Raw genomic sequence first — 20430 nt, forward strand, 5'->3', positions numbered from 1 at the left:
CACATACAGAAAAATAGAAAGCTGCAAGGGCCACAGGTTTTTTTTTGTTATTTATTAACACATTCATTGCCAGACGAGCAAAAAATGCATCATTTGACGTCTTTTTCCGTCAATGGCAGTGAATGAGTTAAACATGGTAAAAATCAATGAAGCAATTATAAATTGTTGATATAATGTACAGTTACTTGTTGAAAACTGCGAACAGTCACAAGGCAAATAGTGACCCCTGTGTGCCACTATAATAGATACGCCTCTCCACTGAGCAGCAGCTGAATCCCAACTTGACATTCTGAACCACAACAAGAACAATCGGTCGTCAACTGACCACACTTAAGAACCATTAATCTAATGCGATGTTTTCATACATTGGACCTTGATACTAAGCAACAAGTGGATGAAACTATTTTTATTTCCGAAACTAAATTATTAGCTGCAAATTTGTGTCTTTGCGTAGCTAGAAATGTTTAATCCACCCTCTTTTTTTATTTTTTATTTTTTTTTTTATTACTATTTTTTGTTTATGTATTTATTTATTTTTAAACAGCATTGAAAAATTATTTTTAGTATTTGCCGCAGGACGCCAAAAAATGTACGGCGGGCCGCAAATGGCCCCTGGGCCGTAGTTTGGACAACACTGATATAGACACTTAAACAATAAAGGACCTAAAATTGAGCCTTGAGGTACTCCATTAGATAAGCTTCAATTTTATTCATCATACTTCAATTTTATTTGATTTTTTTCTGGGATTGCGTTCTCAGAAGAGCACCAGTGATAGCAAAGTGTAAAAATGTTGTGTGCTGAGAAGTTTGGATCTCAAAGGCGCAGACACAAATAATATTTTTATCTATTTATTCACATTGAGAGGCACAGAAACTCAGAGTCGCTGTACACAGGAACAGGTGGACAATAATCCGGCAACCACACACACTTCTCAGACAGCTTATAAACACAGTAAATCGATCTTATTGGTTGTGGCTAGACATGTGGGCATGGAATCATCTGATTGGCTGTTGACTGGTTTCTAACCATTAGAGAGTCTTGACATCATCTAGTTACAAGCCGATTGCATCAGTTCAAATAAAACAAATAGAACCAAACATTAGACATTTGCCTCAAATAAATCATCAGTTCACATAAAGTCAACTATCAGACATTTGCCGCAAACAAAACACAGTCATGACAGTTTAACCCAGGCGTGACCCCAGACATGACAGTGCTCCAACATTACTCCTGCATGACTCGAGTCATGTCAAAAAAGGTGTGTGTGATTGTAGAACTAAATATTTTAGCTATTATTGTAGACTTATGCACATCTCTGTCCTGTCCACTGAGTACAATTGGACTAATGAGACAATAAGGACACAAAGATAAATGTAATAAATTGTATATTTCCCGAATATATCAAAATTGTGTAAAGATGCATGCATTTGTTACTGATTTTTCTTTATTTATTGCATTTTTTAACAGATATTTTGTTAGAAAAACAAAACTAGGCGCATATTTGAGTTAACATCAGCAGGTGTACCTAATCTTGTGGCCATCAATGTTCTGTGTTCAGTCCAAGCAGGATTATGCAACCACAGGGACAATTTCCACTGACCTTTAAGGAGTGTAGCCAAGGAAAAAGCCATTTAATTCCGGGGCGGATCCATTTAACCTTGCAGAGAATTTAAAGCTTTAAGATTGAAAAGATATTCCCCTCTGTCAGCAGCCACTCCCAAGTGAAAGACAAGACAAACATTAAATGAAGCTTTGATGTAACTTTCCAACTTGGAGGTCCACCATCTTCATGCGCGACACATTCTAGTAGTTTCCAAGTTGCGCAAGTCTTCATCTCAGCTCCACAAGTGCTCTTTAAACACACTTTTTAAAATGTTTTCTTAAAAGTACATTTGCAAATACATTATCAAAAATCATTAGTACTTTTTAAAGTATTTCTTGTTCCTCAGTCACGCTTGCACTGTTCCCCAATCATATTAACGAAGGTCAGCTAGCTTAATGCTAACATATAATGAGTAACGGCATAGACAGGCTAATGTAAATTAGCATAAATGCAGCATTAAAAAAAAATTGGTTTGACATGACCAAATTATCATTAAATTTAAATAAAACCAAGTTCATAGTTTTTGGCACTAGACAAATCACGCATCAAGTTAAAATTACGGTGAATTCAATTGAAATAGAAAGGGTGTATGAAAACAAATTTCTTGGAGTAGTTATTGATGATAAATTATGTTGGAAGCCACAAATAGAAAATGTTAAAAGGAAAATGTCTAAAATTATAGGGATACTCTACAAAAACTAAGGATCTCCTGAACATGAAATCATTATATACATTATACAGTTCATTATTATTACCATATCTGACCTATTGTGTGGAAATCTGGGGAAACACATATAAAACAAATACCAACCCTGTTTTCAAATTGCAAAAAAGAGCCAGTGTGGAAAGTTTGACTCCAAAATGGGTTAAATGAATCTCCGTTATGTCTTATGGGGGGGGGAAAAAATGTTTTCATGAGCAAACCTTTAACTCTTTGACCGCCAAAAACGTTTAATAACGATTAGTAAAATCAGGACGTATGCTGCCATAAACGTTAAATGACGTCAACTAAGTTTTTTATTTTTTCCTCAGTGCAACGTCTAAATGCAGCACTGCCTGATATAACTATGGTCAGCAGATGGAAGCACTGTAACTCTTTTCGTGAATGATCAAAGCCTTTGTCATATCAAAGTTTTTTTTTGATAACGTGTGGCAGTAAATAGTTAAGGTTCTTGGGTTTGTTTATGCCATGCCTAAAATATCATACAATTGCTGCTAGCCCGAAATGCTGCACATTGTTCTTCAGGCTACACTGTACTGTATATTTTCCTTCCAAATGCTCTGCACTTTAAAACTATAAAATATAAGCACCATATGACATGCTATTCTTTTATACTTGTTTTCTGTATTTATGTTTGACATATAACAGGCAGCTGCATTTTCCAGTTGGAATGATTGGCTCTCTTATCTTTTTTTTTTTTTTTTTTTTTTTTGAGAGCCGTAAGCCTTTAAGGGCAGTGCGACTCTGGCTGTTGCTGCCACAGGCTCTTTTCTGTAATAGCCTGTAATTCCTTCTGTCTAGTGTAATCACCAACATGTCTTGACACACACACACACACACACCCACACACCCCCACACACACACACACGCATGGACCCACGCACGTACACACAAGAGAGAGCAAATCTCAAAGCAAGTGAAAACCAGTGGGAAATTTTGGACAGCTAAGTCTGACAGCAGTCTTCACCATGTGGTTATTACACAGAATGAGGAGAACATGTTTTGGAAGAAAGATGTTCATTTGCTCCAGTAGACTTTCAGAAATTTTACCAACCGATGCCAATTTGCAATAATGTACCTTTTCGCACTTTCTCTTAGCGTGTCACTACATTGTCCCTGTTTAATGAAAATAGTCAATCTCCATATTTTGTGAACAATATACAGTAGGTTTTACAGAAGTATAAAAATTAGGCCGTTCTGATCAGGGTTTTATGCTGCCGATATCGATCTGTCCATGAGTGAAATTTGCCAATGCCAATTCCGTTACAGATCAAATTCACATCCCTTTATTATCCAAAACAGGACATTATTTCAAATTGACAGTGCAGAAAATGCACAAACATATGCTATGAATCAGTTAATCTTTTGATCTGTAATATGCAGTGTGAAGGAAAGATGAAACGGACACTACACTGAACGGAGGTTGGACTCTAGTTGGCTGCATGCTACAAAGTATGAGTTGCAGGTGATCGTTCTTTGTGATCGGCAATGAACAGCATTGCCGATATTATGTATTTTTCCACGGAAATCTACCGCTTTCGATCAATGGCCTATCAATTGGAGCACCACTAATAAAAATAGATTTAAAAATATAATTTGGGGTAGTGTAGATGTCTAGACATCTAAATAAAAATAAAAATAAAAATCGGAAAAATTTGGGGATTTTTAAAAATATTTTATAAACAAAAAAACTCACAAGAATTGAAAAAGAGTAGACAATAATCTGAACCAAAAATATGGAAGTCATTTATTTATTTCTTTAACTACAGAATTTCAATTTTAGATCCATAATTTTGTGCAAAATATACAAACATTAATTAAAAAAAACATTTAAGTATTTTTTGATGTTGGAAGAATGTCACATAAATATTATACAGTAGAAATAATGTAAGAATATATGCAGTCATTTGTGGTAACAACGTAAAAGAGTTTAGAATAGAAACCCTCAAAAAGCAAACAAAACTAAGATTACAATTTGACTCAATGACAGTGTACTAGGGATGTAACGATAAGGGCAATATCGTGATATCGCGAAAACTGACACAATATCGTCATCGTCATGTTCACAATATTTAAAAGCAACACATCTGTTAAAAAAAAGTCAGGTTGATTTCCATTTGTGCAGTTGTAGCACCCTCTGGTGGCTACTTTTTTGAGTTCAGTTTAATATTCATTTGGGATGTTTTGGCCCTTCTATATTTAAAATCAATGCTAATTGTGCAAGGGGAACATAATATGCTTGTGGACCGAGTCAATATGTGGAGGAATTAAATGTGTGTGCATTAACAAGTAAGTGTCTCAAAATTAAGTCTTGTTAGAGATTGTAGGTGTTTATATGCATTGCTGTTATGTACATAAGCAATATACAACAATATTGTGACGTTTTTTAAATATCACCAACCTCCCCGCAATATCGTGATAATAATCGGATCGTGACCTTCATATCGTGATTATCGTGTCGTGATATTTGGATATCGTTACATCCCTACGTGTGTGAAAATGATTGGCTTTTATGTGTTCCCTGTGATTGACTTGCGACCATTCCAGGGTGTCGTCTGCCCAATGTCAATTAGGCCTAAGCTCCCTGCAGCCTTGAATAAATAATAAGTACAGAAAGTGTTGTACACTTTCCATGCTGAAAGATTGTGGTGTGTCTGTGTGTGTTTGTGTGTGAGGAGCCCGTGCGTATTGGAGGCGAGCGCCGGTGCAGGTGCCAGACTTGCCCCGCTGCAGCCCCCGTGGTGGCCGGAGAAGTTAATTGGCAGCATCTGGCTGTCTTGAGAGGCCAAGTGCTCGTCCATTCCACCCGGTTCCTTCCTTCTCCGTCTTTCCCTGCAGCACACTCCCCACCCCTGGCGCACACACGGTGGCACCAGTTTGTGTATGTTTGCGTGTATGTGTGAGTGATCTACCGGTATAGAAGCAGACAGGGCGGCAAGGCCCCCAGCTGCCGCTATTGTACCAAGGGAAATGCGCACAGACAGGCTGGCATCTTTGTGCCAGCAAGACCAGCAGGAACGATGGGGAGTTATAGGTAGGGAGGATGGTGGTGATATTGGCAGCAGAGAAATAGAGAACGTGCCAATGTGGCTCGTAGTCTGTCTGTCTGTCCGTGATCATGATGCTACAAATGACCACCTCAGTGACTTGATGATCTCACTTGTGATACAAGTATGATAAAACCACTAGGGAAGGAGTGATTGTAATATTCCCCATTCTGAAGAATACATTTGGAGAGGACTTGAGTCACATGACTTGACTCGAGTCACACTCAAGTCACCCGTTTTAGGGTTTGTGACTTTTCTGGGCTAAAATTTATAAAAGTCTTGCCTTGACTTTGACTTGATGAGTCATCATGTGTGCATTTGAAAATGTAATTTCACAATAGTGTGCATTTGTTTTTGAAAGAAAAAGTTATTTTTTGTGTCATGGGCACTGCAAACCTGGCAATCCTGCATAGTAAATTCTCTAAAGTAAATTTGACTGTATTTAGAGTAAATTTGATTAGTTATCGTGGGACCAAATATACTCAGTTTTTGAGTAGGCTAAGATTTACACTAGGAAGAGAGTAAGATAAAAAATTTAAAAAAAAAAATGAAATAAAAAGTCACTCAAGGGTTGAGGAATAAACTCAAAATCTTCAGCTTAGGAAACTGTCACACCTGAGCTATGTCCCTTCTCCTGTTTTCTTATCTCCAAGTGACCAAAGACATATTTTTTTTATCCAATTCTTTATTTTACTCTCTTCCAAGTGTAAATATTACTCTAAAACTGAGTCTATTTGGTCCCACTCTAAATAGAGTCAAATGTACTCTATAGAATTTACTGTGTGGCCACCACTATGTTGTGAGGCAAGGGTACAGTTTCACAGAGTACATGGCAAGCCAAAAATAAACACTTTTCGATTTGAGTTTTTGATTAAAAAAAAAAAAAAAAGAGTAAAAAAACAGAATGCCAGCGTTTAAAATTCAAAAATAAATGACACAACATTTATGCCGTCTAACTTCCATCACAATGAAAACTACAGATGCAGTTAAGCTAGGTTAGCCTGTTAGCTGAGCAGCAACTGGTCAAGAATTGATGAAGCTTTGTGCCATTTGGTGGGTGGTGTGGCTCAGTAGTAGTCTTTATCTTGCAAATCGGAGGTTGTGGGTTCAATCCCATGCAATTGTGACCACGTCAAAGTATCCTGAAGCAAGATATTGAACCCCCAGTTGCTTGTTGCTGTGTCATCAGTGGGTGAATAAGTAGTCAAATGTCAAGCGCTTTGAGGGCCTTGTAAGGTGGAAAAGTACTAGATAAAATGAAGTGCCATACCATTTAAATTATTGCAACTAAAAAAAATAAACAAAACAACTTAAAAATATACCAAACAACTTGGAGAAGAATTACAACTCCCTATTGGCCTTTTGCATTTCATGTAAACATCAACAACAGAAGCAGGTGATCTCATCTCTGCGCGGGATTTACGTGATATCAGAATGTGTCACATGTTGCATAGCCTGCCTGAGCGAATCATCTCATCAGTCGGTGTGACCTCATCACACACACACACAAAAACACGCGTATACACTCAGGAGGATACATGAGTTTGATGCGGAATCCGACATCAGCCATCTGACTCACTGTGGGAGTCACACACGGTGAGATCACGAGCTCTTTTCTCCTCCGCTCACGTTTAGCGGGGATGATATTCTTCAACGTGCTCGGAAGCCACAGCAAAGGGTCGCTTGTATCTGAGCGGCGCAACAGTCACGTCAATGCCAGCAAGCTGCTTCTCAGGTTGGGACAAGGTGGCGTGCAGTCTCCTGGCTTGGTCCCTATTGTCTTGAGACATCATTTTTTTTATGACTCCGTCTTCATGGCGCCGGGCTGTCTGCGCGGCCCGCCGTTACGCACGCACACACGCACACGCACTGATAATGCAGTGGGAGTATAATGTTGCACCCTGGGAAATGCTGCATCACGCAATTAATGGACGGACGGTTCCTCTTGTTTACCGCAGGGGCTTAACGCTCGTCGTTTTATAACAGGAGCGTCTATTCGATATTCTTTCCATGACTGCATGTGTGTATTTAATCTGTTCCCCCACCCCGCCCCACCCGAACCGCCCCATTATTCCAAATGAATGTGCACCTGCCCTGGTGCCCACGGGGGAGCTGTGGCGCCACAGTGGCGAGGGCACAGTGATCATCTGCTTACTGCTAATTGCCACAGTGGCCCACAACACACAGAGGAGCGAGTAGTTTATGTTAGACCCAACTGACTAGCATCAACCCATCAGCCAGTAATGCAGTCACACAATGTAATTACATTTGTGTGTTACAAGCTGTACACTGACCAGGGGCATGACCAGGATGCCAAAAAAAAACAAATAAAAATACCATTCATAGGTTTCGATATACAGATGTGTATAACTGACGCCAAATAGCTCAACTTTAAATATATTGTTCAAAAAATTACACAAATGCAGATGCAAAGCTAAGCAGAGCTAAGTTTCATCAGTTTTCACAAATCTTATTTCAAATTGTAAGTGATTTAGCCTTTTTTTCTACATGGCCCTGGTTGATCTCCTTTACGCTGCTGCCCCCTGCTGGCCGTTTGTGTAATAAGTACAATTTCTGCAATCGTTCTTTGCTGTTGAGAGGCTGCATCAAAGCCTTCTGTATGTTCTAGCATAAAAAAAAACAAAAAAAAAAAAACGTATAAATACGTCTTTGGGACACTTAAAACATTAAAAAAACGTATTTACACGTTATTGGGAGTAAATGAGTTAAAGTGCTTCATATTGCCTTACGTTCACCTACTCGGGCAACTCTGGTTTCAGTATTGGACACTTTATGGAGGACCAAAATTGCCAAAATTCAAAATAAATAAATGACTAAATAAATAAATAAATGACTAAAAGTGAAAATAAATTCTAAAATTATATCCAAAAAATAAATATAAATGGAAATAAATCAGTCTTGTTTATTTTGTCATATATATATATATATATATATATATATATATATATATATATATATATATATATATATATATATATATATATATATATAAATTCCAAGTATGTCTACTGGACACTCCATTGGGTACACCTGCACGATCACCATCTAATGAGATCCACTCAAAACAGACTATAATCCTTGTCACAGTTGTTTATTTCACAGTCGTGACTCACTCTGCTTTAAGACTTCAAAGTGAGAATGATGAAGTTCAAGAAAACAACTACATCAAAAAAAAAGTCTTCCCTTGACGGTTTATATTAGGTTATTTTTATTTTTTATTTTTTTTTAATTCTTTCAATTGAATATGAGCTGCACATTGTTAGTATCCAGTGATGTGGAAGACAGTATAGTTTAATTATGGCTTTTTAATTTTAATAAAATAAAAGTATTGAGAGTGTCTCTAACATTTTGTGTGAACCTAAAATTTGTTTTAAATTCAGAATAAATGCTCATCTAAAATCAAGTTGACGCTGAAATTTTCATTCCATGACTTCATTAGTTATTCACGTGGCCCCCTTCTGGTCTGCCTGGGCACTGTCACACTGCCGCATTTGAGAAAATAGTCCTAGTCAGCTTGCTAGCCTACACAGGCTTCATTTTTTTATGGCAAAAAAATAAATAAAATAAATACCTTAGCTGCAGTTGTGTAATAACTGCAAAACTCAAAATAAAGTGCATGCAATTGTATCAGAGCTTATTTACTGGCACTTTTATATTGGGACGTGTAAAATAGAATGCAGGTGCATCTCAGTAAATTGGAATCATGGAAAATGACATTTATTTCAGTAGTTCAATTCAAAAAGTGCAATTCATTTATATAGATTCAATATATGCACAGTGTCAAATTTTGTACCTTTCATATGTTGCATTTTTGATGATTATAAGTTAAACCGAATGGGAATCTCAAAAAATAATCACAATGATTTTCAATGTGAAAATAAGGAGTATTTTCCTGTGTTTGAAGAATCTGCATAAAATATTTTTTTCTTTTTTAATTGAACTGCTGAAATAAATGGACTTTATCGCTATCCTGATCTATTGCAATGTGCCTGTAAATTTAGGAGTGTCTCCAAATGCAAACATAAATTCAATACATTAAATGCATGATAAGAAACTTGCGCAACAGTTTGACAGTCATGACTGCAACATCGAGCTTCATAAACCCCCGCCTAAGTATTTTTCGGATGATTTATTCCACGGAAGAACACAAATGTTTTTTTCTTCAGTCCGACATAAATACCAGGGGGAAAAAAACAACATGACGATATGAGTCACCCGAGAAGATGAATTTCCATGCGCAAGGGCAAACAAAACAGATCATACGAGGATAAACAGCCCCGCTTATGTACTCGATATTTAACATACAGCGGCAGCCCAACAAACTAGCATCCTCCCTTGAGTGTTTTATTTAGATGAGAATCTGAGATTTACGACTGCTCTCACTATGTTATGGAAATGTCGGCTGCATATATTCCCGAGTCAGGTGGAAGTCAGTGGGTGTGACGTGATAGCAGCCAACATGACTTCAAATGTTGACGCTGCCGCCTGTGGGATTGGTTGAACAAAGTAATTAACTAATCGAGGCGCCAATAATCAATATCAGCGCAAACACTGGACATGTAGGAAGCTGCATGAACCATTTGCATACGTTGCAGGTGACACTGTGTCCTTTGAATGCCATGAAAAGGCCTGAGGACTCTTTTAAATGTCATCTGGAAATGTGTTGACACTATCAGTGTTCTTATTGGAGGGAATTCTTACAGTTTAGCAAGAAGAACTTACTTTTAAAATACTTTTGAATTTATTGTAACGTCTTTCCAATTTTTGTTTTTTCTTTAATGTATGATAATTTGTTTTCTTTTGAAGTAGTCCTGACTGTGTGGTTAGAAATGACAGAAGCATGGAACCGCCAATATGGAGTAAACATTTTTGACTGGCAAATATGTTTCAACATATTTGCAAATGCGTACTTGTAAATATGTTCAAATAGCCTAAATACTAAAAACTTAGTATGTTTTCCCATAACACCATGGGGCATACACTTCAAATGTATTTACAAATAATGTACGTTTAAACTAGAGCTGTCAAACGATTACATTTTTTAATCAGATTAATCACATCTTAGAATCTTGATTAATCATGATTATTAATCACTGACTTAAAACGTTTTTTTTTCCCCCCAACATATTTTTTCCGCTAAATTTGAAGCGCACCTGTTACGTGTTTTTTTCAACATTTAATGTTATGAGGACGTCTTCAAAAATGTATATCCACTGCACACGCTCATCCTGCTTTTTCTAATCAATTAATTATTTGCAGAATTTAAAATGGGAAAAAATGACCTACGGCATATGTAAACATTTATTAAATGCTTTATTTTAATGCATGTAGTTATGTTTATTGCTCAAACTCCAACAGCTACCTTTAATGTAACCATCCACTGTCGGCGTAAAAAGAATCAGCTGCGGTCAAAATTAATTGTGTGATTAATCTGTGGTAATACAATGATTAATGCGATAATTTTTTGTGATTAATTAATAGCACTAGTTTAAATCTATATTATCTGCAAGTACGATTTAACGTATTAGCAAATACGTTCAAATGCACTTTCAACTACATTTGAACATACTTGCAATAACTTACAAAAGTACTTGTTGGCTAAAAACTTGCTGCAGGGTGCAGCTATACAGGAAAAAATACATTTTTAAGTTCTGTCCGAGTACAATTGAACGTACTTGCTAATTTGTTTGAACTATACATGTTTACATCAGCAGTTCTATGCTTCCATAAAAAAATGACTTAGGACATAATTGTGAATTTTTTCATTCTTTGTGATACCTTGAAAGCAAAAAGGTATCTCACCATGATACAAAATGAAATCTGACCAGATACTAGTGTTTGGGAGAATATTGAAGTTTGAAATCCTACCTCAACCCTTTCAAAGTAGGATTTTTAGGCTTCGAAAAAAGTACTTTGATTACCCTTATGAATCCGTTAAAACATAGTTCCACTGTCTTTCATTTTAAAATTTGGTTTTACATCCAGAAATATTCCTATATCTGCTATGTAATTGAGGAAAGAGTCAACAAACATCCCTGATTAGATTGTGACGGACTTTCGAGGGTTAAAATGGGTTCAAATGTACTCCTAAATTATTTTTGCACCACTGTGCAATACAAGTGCTCAATCTTATTGAGCGAATAAATATGCTGTCCCACCACATAACATATACAGCAGGTCTACCAGAGTGTTGCACAAAGCGCAGGTTGCCTAGCAACAGTGCCTCCCCAACGCTTAATTTGCATATAAAAAGAAGACTGATACCTCAAGAAGTGATATGCCGTCATGTGCACGCACACACACACACACATGAATATACATACACATGTGGTAGATTACTTGGAAGTTGTTGTTGATATTTTTTTAGGTGACTTAGAGCACAAAACAAGAACGTGGGCCCACGTTTGACAACAATAAGCCAACCAAACATCTGTCCTTTCAGTTTGCCAAGAAACATTGGCCCTTCGGTTAGAGATGTAGTTACGTCGAGGGAATAAAGAAATGTGTCATTGGGTGTGAAATGTTTGCCAAACTGACTATTTGCCTCAAATGAGCTGCTGGGGATCTGCGGAGGACAGCTGCACAAGCTTATTTGAAAACGCGTAACCTTGCTAACAGTTGACGGGATGAACGTTTGACGAGCTTGAATGAGACAACAGCGAGGCGGACAATATAAAGGAAGTGCGTCTGCACACGTGTGTGTGGATGTGTGCTATTTTCGTCCTGGTTGCCTTTGTCTGCTCGGAGAAGCTCTGACTGATGTGTCCTCTACGCTTGATTGATTCTGAAATATAGACAAGGTGTCGCATGTGTGAAAGCTACCAATTTATAAGCCTTCATCTTCAAACTTCAAGACGTCTGCCCACACCGTCAATATGAGAGCTGAAGTTCAGAGCTAAAGATGGTGATGTCTCGCGAAAGGCCAACTGCGTCAAATCCTCGGCAGGCTACGTTGTCGTATTACATCCACCAAGCAGAAAAGCAAGGGGTATAGTATTGCTTTCATCTATGATAGATGCTTAATTTGTGCGTTAGCTAGCAGGATTACGCGTAAACCACACAGCTGATTATCAATCTGTGTAGAGTCGGGCCACATTTATTGTAAAGTACATATCAAGAAACCATTAAAGTATGCTTTTCTCAAAAATGCCCAATCATAATGACATGTTAAAGTGAGCAGCTGTGATGAATAATCACAGAGAATGCGTATGGTCACAGCGCTAGCAATATAGCTAGCCTTAGCACTGTAAACAAGCAAATGTTAGCCATGGCTGCTACTTTGGTAGCATATATAGCTTTGTTACACCGAATGTACAATCAGTTAAAATAATAATAATACTAATAATAATAATAATAATAATGATAAGAATAATAATAATAATAATAAAAACATTTGCGACACTAGCATTTTTTTTTTTTTTTTAAGGTTTTGGTCATCGTTCGCTACATGTTCGTTCTAAACGATCGTCAGACATTCGCCAATAGTTTTAATGGTTTTTCTTGTTGCAAGGAAAATTTTTTAACATGTTTGCTATATTTTGCTAGCATCGCAAATCTTCACTCCCCTAAGTTACACAAGATGAGACCAGGGAGGAACCTGTTCTGTTTTGTTTTGTTTTGTTTTGTTTTGTTTGTTTTTAATGACAAAATGTGCGCTCTAAAAACAGTTGGGTCAAAAGTAACCCAATTATGGATCAAAAATGGAACAATCCACTTTATGGGTCAATTTGACCCAACTTTCTAAGTGGTTTTATACATATTGTCCCCATTTTTTGACCCAATTAAATTATCTGACCAATATTTAATGAGTTGTTTTCCACTAAAAGACCAATTTCTTGACTCCAAAGTTGGATCAAATACACCCAAGTAGATGATTGGTCCATTTGTGACCCAACTGTTTTAGAGTGTTTTTTTCTTCTTTTTTCTTTTTGATAGCAAATCCTTCATTGGTTTGTGTCACACATCTGAATAAAGATGGTTGGAGGAATTAAAGTTATTAATGGCACTGTCAACCACTGCCCCAGAATGCAAATGAATACGCTAATACTCAGTCTAGCACAGCAGGACTTCATGTCACGTTGTGGGATTGCTTGTCGCAAAGAAGATTCATTATTATGATATTTTGGTGAGCAGCTGTGTGTTGTTTTTGACATAAAAAAAAAAACACAATATGAATGTTTCCTCATCACAAAGTCGGTAAACTCTCATGTAGTCACATGGAGCAGACAGTAAAGTTTGCGGCAATTTCACATGATTGTGTTGAGTTGACGTCTCGTCCGTGTATTTTTCTTTGGTACTTCCATCCATCCATCCATCCATTTTCTTGACCGCTTATTCCTCACAAGGGTCACGGGGGATGATGGAGCCTATCTCAGCTGGCTTTGGGCAGTAGGCGGGGTACACCCTGGACTGTTTGCCAGCCAATCACAGTCTTTGGTACTTCTCTGTGTTTTTTATAACCACCATTGAGACTTGGCAGAGCTCCTCCATATCCTGCCATTTTCTATAGAACTTTTTCTGTCTGTCAGTTCCCGCAAGGAAATGAAGGGCAGGTATAGACAAACAATTTACACTCCGAAATTAGCCCAACATGCTTGTTTTTAGAATGTGGCGTGAAACAGGATGTTGTTGCGCAACGGTGATAAATGTTCTTCATCAAGACTCTTTTTGTCATCTCTGATCTCTTGCCTTCATAATTTTGTGTCTGCTTTGGTCTACTATTTATTATTCTCTTTGTTTTATTCCACTCAGGAAGTTAACTCATCTCATGACCTTGATCGAGCTCATTCGACGTGAGCGTGTACAACTGTGGATTGTTGTTTTTGTGTGTGTGTGTTTGTTTCTCTGTAATCACTGAATTGTAAAATCATGTGTGAGCTCCTTATCATCTGGGAGGAAAAGTGTCTATTTTTTTTTCTTTCTTTGCCCTCATCCCACATTGTGATAATTCTGTTTGGGAACGACGGCACTGTACCACGTCTAGAGATGGGCAGGGGAGAAGGTACCATTTAGATAAAACAAATTGCCAGCTGCCAAAAAGAAGCAGCCACTGCTTAGATTAAACCTGAGGGACTGTGTGTGTTTTCCTCCTTTTTTTTCTTTTACATTTGTGTGTGTGTCTGTGTTTATTTAAAGCCGGTACACCTCCTCGCGCTCTTCAAGCTGGCCTTACGGGCAACCACTTTCCATACGAAGTCAAAGAGCATTTTTGCCTGGCCTATAACTATAATGCCATGACAAGCCGCAGTAATTAAAATCAATAGTCAGGACTTTTTCAGTCTTCGGCAAGGTCACACAGCACCCCATTGAGTGGAAGAAGTCGAAAATGAGAGCAATTTCTCGAATAGGCGAAGAAATGTGGAAAGAGATGGCTTTTGATCACATTTCAATGAACATGCCCCAAGGGGGTGGCTGGCGTCTCCGTCAGCTTTTAGTAGTTTTTGAAGTGTGTTGACCTTGCAAGGAACCAGGATTCTTGAGACAACAGGTTTGAAATCAGATGCGTTTTGCTCCAAGCTGATTATAAAACCGTGTGAACATCTGCCTCACAGTAAGTCAACGCTTGGGCCTTCCAGTTGGGAATTTATATATTCTCCCATGTTTATGTGCATTTTTCCCATGGTGCCCTGCCAGACCCCCTCCCCCACATTTAAAAAACAGGCATGTTAGTTTTAAGGAAAGTTTGCAAAAAAAAAAGTCAAATGTTAAAACTGCCAGTATGTCCTCTCTGACTGTAAGCATTGCCACAGTTACTTATTTACTGGTTACTTGATTTTGAAAATAACTATGTTGGATTACAAGTTACTTGACTTGACTTGACTTGACTTGACATGACTTGACTTGACTTTAACAGTTACATTCAGCAGATGCCGACAATCCTGCCTAACTTTTAAATGGTACGCGGTTTTGCAGTGATTTTAAGAATAAAGTTTGTTTTTATTAAAAATCAAATGAAGACAACCTTTGTTGACTTAACATCATTAGTTTTGTTTTCTGGATTTCACTTAACATAAATGAGATACTTTTTTTTTATAATAAAAACAAAAACTAAAATAAAGACAGTCTTTCTATTAGGGCCACATCTATATATATATATATATATATATATATATATATATATATATATATATATATATATATATATATATATATATATATAATTTCTTTAATTATTTATTTATTTATTTATTTAGTTATTTTGAGGGCAGGGGCAATATGACAAGAAAAAAAGTTGCAAATTTGCCACATTCTAAAGTGGCAAATTAGCAGCTTTCTAAAGTGGTGAATTTGCGAGAAAATAACTCATAAATTTGCAACTTTCCAAAGTGGGAGATTTGTGAGAAAATAACTCAGAAAAATACACGTAGCGTAGCTATAGTCTAATAATTTGAGGATTCCTTAGATACTTGTACCAAAAATAATACGAAAATGTATGGATGTGTAAAAAATAAATCTGGAAACATATTGTACAAGTAAATAGTAACATTTTAACAAATTAACTTAAATGCTTGGTCCTCAGGGCGTGGACCTTAGCATAGCGAAGCGTCTTTGTCGCTGGCCGGGCCCAATGCTTCAAAGAGTGAATGCTTAACATCATATGGTAGTAGTAGTAGTAGTAGTGTAGTACGCTACGCTATGTGTATTTTTTTGTAAGTTTCTGAGTTTTTTTTCTCGCAAATTTGCCACTTTAGAAAGTCACAATTTTGCCACTTTCTAAACTTGCAAATTTAGTTTAGTTTTTTTTTTTGTCGCAAATTTGCCACTTTCTACAATTTTATCTGTAAACTATACGTTTTTTTTTGGTTGAACCTGAACAAGACGAGTTCTAGATCATGGGGGTACATATTTGACTCGCCCCCAGGTACTAACAGCCCATGTAAAGCAGCAGCTTATACTGTAGTTAAAAAAATATCAATTACTACGAATTATGACATGAATTATGACACCTATTAACTTTTAGTGTTGTTTTTGTTGTTGTTGCTGTTGTTCTATGGTGCCTCGTTAATTAAATTTGCCACCCACTGCATTTGTATTCTGCGGAGATGCTCAAATGCAAATCCATTCGCCTCTCAATCCTTTTTTCTTGAAGTGAATAGTTCAGCTTTTTAGTTTGTTTATGCGCAGCACTGTCAATTGTTTACCAAAATAACTGATGTGCGCCGTCCCATTGGGGTGGCAGGCGCAGCAACGGGGTACGCTACGTCGACGCACGGCAGTCCGTTGATTTTTCAACAGAGAACGGTCACCGCCTGTGACAATAGGAAGGGATTAGAAAGAACAAGCAGGGGCAACCTGAACTGAACTCTAAAGGTGGCTTTTATCTGTCGCCTATTCTGATACATTATGTGCTTGAACAAACACATCAAACTGTCTTCCCTCCCCTGCCTGCTTCCTCGGGGGTGAGTCAGACAGAGAAGTTCAGAGAGTTAGCGCCGAGCAGCCTGTCCTGTTTGTTGATTGTCAGGCCCCGTTCCTATCACAAAGCCGATACCATCTTCATCTCATCTCGTGCCAGAAATGCTCGCTCACTACAGGCGGCCCACAGCCGCGTCGTACGCAGCCAAGCCGCCATCCCTTCCCGCATATCAACCCCGCATCTGCCATCTCGCCACTCTCTTATCTTCTCCTTATCTCCTCATACCACCTTTCTTCCTGATCCAAACACCCCAAACCCATCAATCAGTCATCTTCGTCCTCCTTTATCCCCTTTCTCTCCTCGCATCTGCGAGACTTTTTGCGGCGGAACTGTTTTTCCCAACGCGCAGACTTTTTGCCGTCACGGCCCTCGGAAAGTGACAGCGCTGCAGATATTCGGAGGAAAGCGGTAAAAAATGACGAGGTGGGAAGTCACGTGTGTGCCTGCTACACCCTTCACACTGTGTCTCAGTGGTGCGAGTGTTGGGGGGGAGGAAGACGACGTCAAACTGATGAAGGGTGTGAACAGAAAACGTGTCGCGTAAGCAGGGAAGTTGTGTGCACTGCAGCGATATCAGCCCCGTACCACATTGATTTTGCATGAGGTGCAAAGAGCAGTTCGCTTTATTTAGCTCGGCGCCGAAAGATGCCACAGCTTGAATCTCACAGGCCAGTCAAGTGGTCACGATGAAGGAAAACACAATTTAGTTCAAACTAGATACTGTACTGCTCTACCTAAAAAAAGGGCAGCATGTTGACCTGTGGTGGCACTTAAAAAGAAACAAACATTGTTCACATGTACCTAGGCAGGGCCGAGGGGTTGTAAAAAAAATAATAAAAAAACAAAAAAATAAAAGTACATACATACATACATACATAATTAATAATAATAATAATAATAATAATTATGCAAACTACAACACTTTACAATAACTATCTGGTATAACTAGTTATTAAATCATTTGTAAAGTTTTACTTAATTATTTAGGAACACTTAATGATGAATAGTTGTAACTTAAGAACAGCGTTCCAATAACTTGGTGACTGATAATCACCAAGTCACTCGTAATTTATTAATAGTTTGTGTATGATCTATTACTCATTTAGGTAGTTATACACTATTAACTCATTACCTAGCAGTTTATTAACTCATTTACTCCCAAAAACGTATAAATACGTTCTATTTTAAATATTACCATGCTCCCAAAGATGCATTTTTACATTTTGGCTTCGATGCAGCCTCTGAACTGAAAAGAATGCGTGAAGCAATGATGGTTATTACAAAAACGGCCAGCAGTTGGCAGCAGAGTATAAGAGATCAAAATGCTCTTTCTTTTCCCCACTATTTTAAACAGATTTGTGAATAATGATGAAATTTAGCCATATTCTAATGCAAATTGATGCAAAAAGGAAACAGATAGAAACATACATGTTTTTTTCCTAATGAAAGAAGAGACTTGAATCTTTCTTTTGGTCGGTTCCATGTTTTTATAGCAATAGGACACAATATTCTATGGGCCTTGCAAAATCAGTCAAAATCCAGTAAAACAATGAAAATGTTTTGGGAGTTAATGATATATAAACTAGTTATAACAGATAATTATTATAAAGTGTTACCGGTTAAAATAAAAAATAAAATAAAAAAAATTAATTAAAAAAAACAAACAGTGAATACATGATTTAAAGGCCTTAATCATAAGTATGGAAAAAGCGCATAGTTTTTAACCTGGATTTAAATGTATTTACACTTGATTGGCATGTTTTGAATCTTTATTTATTTATATTTCCTCTGCTAATAAAGGATTCTAACAAATTGGGGGGCAATATAACTTTTTTATTAGTCTTCAATTGGTTCAACAATTCTCTTTTTGGAGTGTATGACTGAAAAGTTAGTTAAAATCTGTATGTTTTTTTAATTTTTTTTTAAATAATTAACCATTCAATTATTTGGATTTCTTTTATTTCCAGTGGGAACATTGTTTTGGAAAAAAACAATAGAATGTGAGGTCAAGCAGCATCCCAAAAACAAATGTCAGCCCTTCACCATTAAGCGATTCATAAAAGTCAAGTCAATCCTTTGCTATATCTTTTATTTGACCAAATTTGATAACTGATAAACCTCAAACTCTGCCTTTGAATGTCATCACGTGCAGATAAATTGAAGGCATTTATGGCTTGCGTTGACGTTTGATCAAATATGTACCGTATGTTCCCATCTCATCCTATATCATTTTGCATATCTTCCCTCCACTTTTGCAGGCAGAGGCTTCCAGCCAAAAACGTGTACTACTACCGCTGCCCGGACCACCGTCGCAATTATGTCATGTCGTTTGCCTTCTGCTTCGACCGCGAGGACGACGTGTACCAGTTTGCCTACTGCTACCCTTACACCTACTCCCGACTGCAGCACTACCTGGCCAGCCTTGAGCGCAGGAACCTTCCCTACCTGCGGAGGGAGCAGCTGGGACTCAGCGTGGTGAGTTGCCGGGTGGGAGGGATTTAAGCGCTCGGGGCGTTTATCCAGCTGCAGCAAGGAGGTCAATGTTTGGGTTGAGTGCGTATGTGAGTGTGAGCTGGGACTAAAAAAGTGCCAGATCGGTAGTTTGGGTGCACTTGGTGGTCATAACGTCGGCCTCTCATGTTATCATTACCAATGTTGATCGCTAGGTTATAAGCCCCACGTTGCGTGTGTGCGCGTGAGTGTCATGCGCGGCGCTCTCACCTCTGCAGCAGCAGCTAGTGTATCATGCGCGTCGCCTCCAGTCTCGTCTGCTCTTATCAAATAATTGTAGGAGGAAAAACTCATTAGAAATGCTTGAGAGATTACGACTTTTTGCTTGTGTCCTGCTAGCATTTGTCAAGGAAAGCTTTGAAAGTATCCCCGTGTGTCAGGCGCGCCTGACCGTAAAATTCAGATAAGGCTCTGAAATCATAACATGGAAATGGTTAACGATGATGGTGTTATAGTTCACACCTGTTTGCCGGAGAGACCTGAAATGTGCTATTTTTGGGGTGATTGCGCATTAGTTTTACATTAAATGGTGTTTCACCCGTTCAGTCTAATGGCATCCTGTTCAAGATGTCAGCATTTAAAAAGATGATAATGGTCAGTTTTGATTAATGCTCTCACTGCTATTTATTTATTTATTTAAATATTACTGTGGCTGTGATTTACATTCTAGCAGTGTTCAACTTTACAGCATCATAATGAGAGCTAATATTTTGGTTATGTGTTATGGTTTGTTGATTGTGTCTAGAGCTGTCAAAATTAATCGGTTTGGAGACATATTTTTTCTAATTTATATTGGTCCAAATCCTCTGATTTCAGTATTTCAATAGTAATTGTTTACTTATTTCTTTAGTCCTTCATGGAAGAATATTATCTTATGTGTTTAATCAAAATAAGACATTTGCAAACATGTTTTTCCTTTGGAAAAAAAAAACAACCAAACTGGTAACATAGTAGAACATCAATCCCGCCTTTTTTTTTTTTTTTTTTTTTTTTTTTTTTAATCATTATACGAATATGAAGTACAAAATAACCACCAATCACTGGTTAATAAACAGTTATCAGGGGAAAAAATGATTTTGTAAAGCACTTTGATGCAAAATTAAAATGGAG

General features: G+C 37.6%; 1 protein-coding gene across 5 annotated transcripts in view; it reads left to right on the forward strand.

Annotated features, from left to right (window-relative positions):
• LOC144026839 (cytosolic carboxypeptidase 6-like) overlaps positions 1-20430 on the forward strand; it is a 313459-nt gene that overhangs the window by 155186 nt on the left and 137843 nt on the right. For all 5 annotated transcript variants that reach the window (XM_077533870.1, XM_077533871.1, XM_077533874.1 and 2 more), the window contains one exon: positions 19068-19284. In XM_077533870.1, the coding sequence (XP_077389996.1) occupies positions 19068-19284 (217 nt within the window). The remainder of the gene's footprint in view (positions 1-19067; positions 19285-20430) is intronic.

Source organism: Festucalex cinctus, chromosome 10 (assembly GCF_051991245.1).
Source record: "Festucalex cinctus isolate MCC-2025b chromosome 10, RoL_Fcin_1.0, whole genome shotgun sequence".
NCBI lineage: Eukaryota > Metazoa > Chordata > Actinopteri > Syngnathiformes > Syngnathidae > Festucalex > Festucalex cinctus.